The following is a 5,838-nucleotide window of genomic DNA, read 5'->3' as shown; positions in this document are numbered from 1 at the left end:
CCAGAGTGATACATTTTTCTATCATCAATATATTCGTGGTGTTTCTTCCTTTCAAACTGTCTCCAAACTTGAGTCTCCTCCTTAGAAGAAACTGTCATCATACTTGTTAGAACAAGACAAACTCTTGCTCCAACAGCTACTATGGTAGATATTTATCCTCTATGCAGCATAAAAAGTAGTTATCCGGGATAAGGCCCATTAATTCGATTAGGTCCTACATATTTGTACAACATGATAACTTGTACACTAAGCTATGTACCACCCTATAAATAGGGGGTAGTGGTCATCCGAGAAGGGGGCAAGGAGTACGCTCAAGGCAACACACAGTACACAGAGGTGGCCAAGCACGAAACCATGCTGTGATACTCCCCCTAGACCGATCCATTTTTCTATTATCAATACATTTATGTGTTCCTTCCTCTCAAACTTCGTCTCCAAGCTTGAGTCTCCTCTTTAGAACAAACTCTCGCCGTACTTGCTAGGGCAAGACGAACTCTTGCTCCAACAAGTGGTACATAACGAAAGGTAGGATACACAATACGACCAAGCCAGATGCGATGACGGTCCGTACACACTTTCCGGTAATAACACACTTCTAATACTTGTATATCACTATTTATGACGAAGTGTCTTATTGAACTAATGAATATGTTGTATTTTATTTAAAGTGTCATAAGTAATGTTTCGATACCGTTCTTTATGGATACTATATTTGCCAGTTTCTTAGGGTACACAGGAGGCACACAACGAATCTCGAGGACGTAAGTCATCATTGCGCTTTCATATTGTTATTTGGTTATATTTTCGTTGTCAGTAGTTTTTTAACTCATTTAGTTGTATTTTCATTTTAGGCACGGATGATCGAATGTGCCCACACCTCTCTCAAAGACGAAGATATCCAAAACGTCCAACGTAACATGTGCCGGTTCATCATGTACGAATCATCCACAAGAGTGGCAGATTCTTCGATCTCAGAGGCGAATTTGTTAGCCATCTAAGGTTTCGTAAGTGGGAGAGGTAAGACTTTTAGAAATGTTGACTTGTGATGTAAATTATGATAATATATGTACTTGTAAATATTGTTGTACTTGTGTTAAATATTTGACATGTGTTGATCCAAATACTGTTGAAATCTGTCTTCAAAATATCTTGAAATCTAGAGAGAATAAAATATATGTTCATTATTTTGTTTTCAATGAAATCTACTTCCATAGATGGTTCCTTAAAGAAACCGTATGTAGAAATCTTTCTAACTACAGGCAGACGCTAAAGTACACCACCTGTAAAAATCATTTCCACGAGTGGTTCACTTAAAGAATTGCCTGTGGAAATAGTTTTTACAGACATTTCTCTTAATGAACCGCCTGTGGAAAACTATTTCAACAGGCGTTTGCGTCTGTGGAAATCGTTCATTTTCACAGGTGTTTGCGTCTATGTAAATCTTTCATTTCCACAAGCTTTCGATCGTAGCCGGTTACACTAAACACCTGTGAAAATGGGTTATGAATCATCTCTAAAAATAGTTTCTATAGTAGTAGGCAACAAATCCGGATGGTTTAGGTTTTCATGTTAGTGTACTTGGTATTATATTAGAAAAGCAATATAGCTTTGCACTCGTATACTGTTTTTCGTGTCTATGTAAACCATCTTATTTGATTAGTCTCATCTGAGGCAAAAGTGAAAAAAGTTTCAAGACGTTGAAACTTGAAATTAAGTTCGGCCATCACTCGTACTTCAACGAATGGGACCTCTGCAGGAATAAAATGATAGTCCAGAGAACGGAACAAAATCCAACAGCTCAAATGACATTAGAATTTAGTAACAGGATGTGCTTGCGCCAATAATTTGACAATAACTATTGTAGAGGATCCGTATCCACATGCATGGCTTATGACTCTTTCTTCGTTCATGAACTGGTTTTACACGCTCACCTGTTTTTGGCCTGTGTCTGACTCTTCTTTCTCTCGTTTCCTCTATGATTGAACCTCACGATAAACCACACGAAGGCTAAGAAGTCGTTTCCTAATACGCGCAACTGGGAAAATTTTAGTGGTACAAATATAGCAACTATCTATACCTACATCTACTTATTCTCGTACTATCAATACATATTTGGGGCCAAAAGAAGAGCTTTATTCAGCATCCTCCCTGTATTTCCTGCTTGATTAGTCTGGCAAGTACCTGGACATGTTCAGTTAACTTCACTCTTTGTTGTTCAGAAAATTTCAAGTGGACATCGCATTCAATTAGTAGACATGATACGACGACATGTGGTGTGCACAGATTGTTTAACTCATCAAAGTTGGGTAATCTTCTTGATTTTGCCTGATATAATTAGAATTAACATAGCTCTTAGCGTGATAATCTTCTACCAAGTCAGCTTGCCGGCCCCTTTGCCATGCCATCCATGCAATAAGATTTGCATTTCTGGGATCTAGGAAGTTCAGAACAAAGTGAAGCTACGTAAGAATGCAAGTCGGTAAAGCTTTGCCTTGCGTCTTACATCTTCAAATAGATAATATCTTTTTTTTTATGTATTTTGTGGCCTTCAAGATGTAATTTTGATCACTGTTGTTTTCTAATATTATGTTACAAAAAATTATAAACAGATATCATGTATGAAAGTAAGTCTATGACAAATGTACTTGTATGATTTTATTATGGATTATAAACTACTTTTATTTTATTAATTATAAAAAATTAAGGTCTAATTACACAGACTACAGTGTGACATCTATTTAGGAATAGAGGGAGCTGGATTGCATACAAATTAGGGTGTAAAATTAAATTCCAACACAAATAAAAGAAGGTTGTACGAAATCAAGTAAATAGTCAAAGACACACCTATATTTTTATGGCTCCTTGCAACTTGCCCTCGACTCTTAGGTCCTATTCGAAAAATCAAAAAAGGAGTTGGCCTACAAGAATAGAGGAGAGTGGAGACCAAATATAAAATTCAGAACCCACGATTTCCTATAAACCCACGTATGCAGCTACTTTTGCGTGCTGCGACTCGTGTTCGCCATTGACTTTTTCTCAATTCCGCGTCCAACACGGCACACCAAATATTAATAAACTCTTAATAAAATTAAGAAATGACAAGAAATCTCTTCAGGTCGTACAGCCTTTCACATCACTATCCACTCCACTAAATTGTTTTCCCTTTTCTATTAATTCGTGGGGGGAAAAGGTCACGAAATAATCTTTTCCTGAGAAGTCTCCATACACATGATTTTCCAGAAGCTGACCACACGCCGGCACTGATCAGCGGCATCCGCCGAGTCATCTGCCAGGGGCCAGGCGGTCGCCCGTCGTGTAGCGGGAACCAACTGGTCTTGTGACCCACAGCGCCCCACGCCGCGCGTCGCGTTCCCTTTGGAAACTCGCCATCGTGACCGGTGTTCAATGGTCAACTTCCCTTTCCCATCTGAGCCGTCCGTCCCACCCAGCGGCAGACTCCCCACCAGCCATCCGATCGAACCTCCCCTTTGACCGTAACCAGATCACGCGATGTCTGCCACCGTCTATTCCCAGTCACCACCTGTTCTCCGTTTTATAACCCCGCCTCCCTCGCCTCGCACCGACTTCTTCTTGCTCCCTTCCCCGTTCTCTTCTTCTCCGGCGAGCGCTTTCTTCGGAGGACGGAGGCTGCGCCGATGATGACCCTGGATCTGATGGGAGGGTACGGGCGGGTGGACGAGCAGGTGGCCATCCAGGAGGCAGCGACGGCGGGGCTGCACGGGATGGAGCACCTCATCTCGCAGCTCTCCCAGGCGGGCACCGACGAGAGGTCCCCGCCGGCGGCCGTGCACCATCAGCACCAGGAGAATCAGCAGCAGGTGGACTGTCGGGAGATCACCGACATGACGGTGTCCAAGTTCAAGAAGGTAATTTCCATCCTCAACCGCACCGGCCACGCGCGGTTCCGGCGCGGCCCTGTGGTGGCGCAGTCGCAGGGCCCGGCCATCTCCGAGTCAGCGCCAGCGAGGTCCGCGCCGGTGTCGAGGCCCATGACGCTTGACTTCACCAAGTCGGTCTCCGGGTACGGGAAGGACGCCGGGTTCAGTGTGTCCGGCGCGAGCTCGTCGTTCCTCTCGTCGGTGACCGGGGACGGGAGCGTGTCCAACGGGCGCGGCGGCGGGTCATCGCTCATGCTCCCGCCGCCGCCCGGTGCGGCCAGCTGCGGGAAACCCCCGCTTTCGTCCGGCGCCCGGCAGAAGCGTAAGTGCCACGAGTACGCGCACTCGGAGAACGTCGCCGGCGGCAAGTACGGCGCCACCGGCGGCCGCTGCCACTGCTCAAAGCGCAGGTAACAAAGACTCGTGCGAATAGAAAATCCTCAGGAATCCTTTGCTACTGGTGGTGCTATGTTTCGTGGCCTTGTTGCTTAATCAACGAATGATGGGATCTGTGCAGGAAGCATCGCGTGAAGCATACGAGCCGCGTGCCGGCGATCAGTCCGAAGGTGGCGGACATCCCCGCCGACGAGTACTCATGGCGCAAGTACGGGCAGAAGCCCATCAAGGGCTCTCCCTACCCACGGTGAGCGACGCGACACACCATCCCCTAACCGTGGCGAGATTACTCCAATACAACTTGATTTAGAAGCGAATTTTTAACCTGCTGCTAATTATGTGGTCGCAGAGGCTACTACAAGTGCAGCACGGTGAGCGGGTGCCCCGCGCGGAAGCACGTGGAGCGCGACCCCGGCGACCCGTCGATGCTGATCGTCACCTACGAGGGCGAGCACCGCCACAGCCCCGCCGGCCAAGATCCTTCCCGGCCGCACGCGCCGTTGCTGGAGCTGCCCAACCATTAAATCACTTTTTTTTCTCCCTTCTTTTTGTCACACCCTGCTCTGTCAATTTCTAGTAGCAAATCAATCACCATTAGACTCTGTTTTAGCAGATTCATTTTGCAATTTCTCTTCTCTTCGTTTTAGCAGCTTGTAAAAGGATTAATTAATTAGTAGTAGGAAAGTGTTAGCCTGAGATTTGCAGAAGAAAAACTGGAGTATTAGCAAAAGCAAGACGAGTTGTGTTGCCGTGTTGATGGTCGGAATTTTGACGGACCGTTCTTTGGGGTTTCAGAGCCCGGTTTAACCCCGAGGATTTGGAGTCCGGTGCGGTGTGTGGAGAGGAGTCAAAAGGGCGTGGGTCCCAGCTGTTGAACGGGCTGCTGCTTTGGTTTTGGGTGAGAACCGAGGGCCGGGGGACGTGGATGGGTGCGGGGACGAGGTCAAGGAACGCGGCAGGTGGGCCGCCCACTCCCTTGGCGCGTGCCGCTGGCGTCGTTGATGTTGAACTCTAGCGAAATACCGCAGATCGAATAGATTCGAATGAGTTCCATGCATATATACATCGAATAGATTCGAATGAGTTCCTAGCTTATTTCATTGATTCTTGTGTTACATACATATATACAGGATGTACAGGTGGTTATTGGAGAGACATCTCTTCTCAACGGGCGGCGGAAGAGTAATGTTACAGGTGGTTGATCGTGAAACGATCAATAGTAGCACTTCCCTTGAATCAATGAAAATATCTAAAAATATTAGAAAAACTGTGATTATAATATACTATTGAAAAACTCTAAAAATATTGAAAAACAATCAATAGAAGAACTGTGATTATAATATACTATTGAAAAACTCTTTAAAAACACAATGAGAAAAAATCTTAGGAGAAAATGATATGACATATATGCTTGCATTCATATTGTGTTGTTAAAAAACTTATTTAGAAAAACTTAAGAGTAAAACTCATAAAAGGAAAAAATATAATATTTTATAATTTGATGATCATAAACAGGTTATAACTTAGGAATTAACTCTCTTTG

At 44.7% G+C, this 5,838-nt stretch overlaps 1 protein-coding gene across 1 annotated transcript; it reads left to right on the top strand.

The window, feature by feature from the left end:
• Positions 1-3,578: 3,578 nt before the first annotated feature.
• On the top strand, positions 3,579-5,029 carry LOC133923986 (WRKY transcription factor WRKY51-like). The gene is made up of 3 exons (XM_062369330.1): positions 3,579-4,309; positions 4,417-4,542; positions 4,645-5,029. The coding sequence occupies exons 1-3, from the start codon at positions 3,657-3,659 to the stop codon at positions 4,817-4,819; spliced, it is 954 nt and encodes a 317-aa protein (XP_062225314.1). The 5' UTR covers positions 3,579-3,656; the 3' UTR covers positions 4,820-5,029.
• The last annotated feature ends 809 nt before the right edge of the window (positions 5,030-5,838 follow it).

The sequence above is a fragment of the Phragmites australis genome, chromosome 7, assembly GCF_958298935.1.
Source record: "Phragmites australis chromosome 7, lpPhrAust1.1, whole genome shotgun sequence".
In the NCBI taxonomy this organism is placed as follows: Eukaryota; Viridiplantae; Streptophyta; class Magnoliopsida; order Poales; family Poaceae; genus Phragmites; species Phragmites australis.
Note: the sequence above shows the minus strand (reverse complement) of the source record. Positions and strands in the feature narration are given on the sequence as shown.

Bases quoted from the DNA above. Each gene is read 5' to 3' on its own strand.
- LOC133923986 (XM_062369330.1), top strand. From the start codon at position 3,657: ATGATGACCCTGGATCTGATGGGAGGGTACGGGCGGGTGGACGAGCAG. The intron at 4,310-4,416 runs GTAACAAAGACT...GGATCTGTGCAG, and splicing joins TGCCACTGCTCAAAGCGCAG to GAAGCATCGCGTGAAGCATA. The intron at 4,543-4,644 runs GTGAGCGACGCG...ATGTGGTCGCAG, and splicing joins AAGGGCTCTCCCTACCCACG to AGGCTACTACAAGTGCAGCA.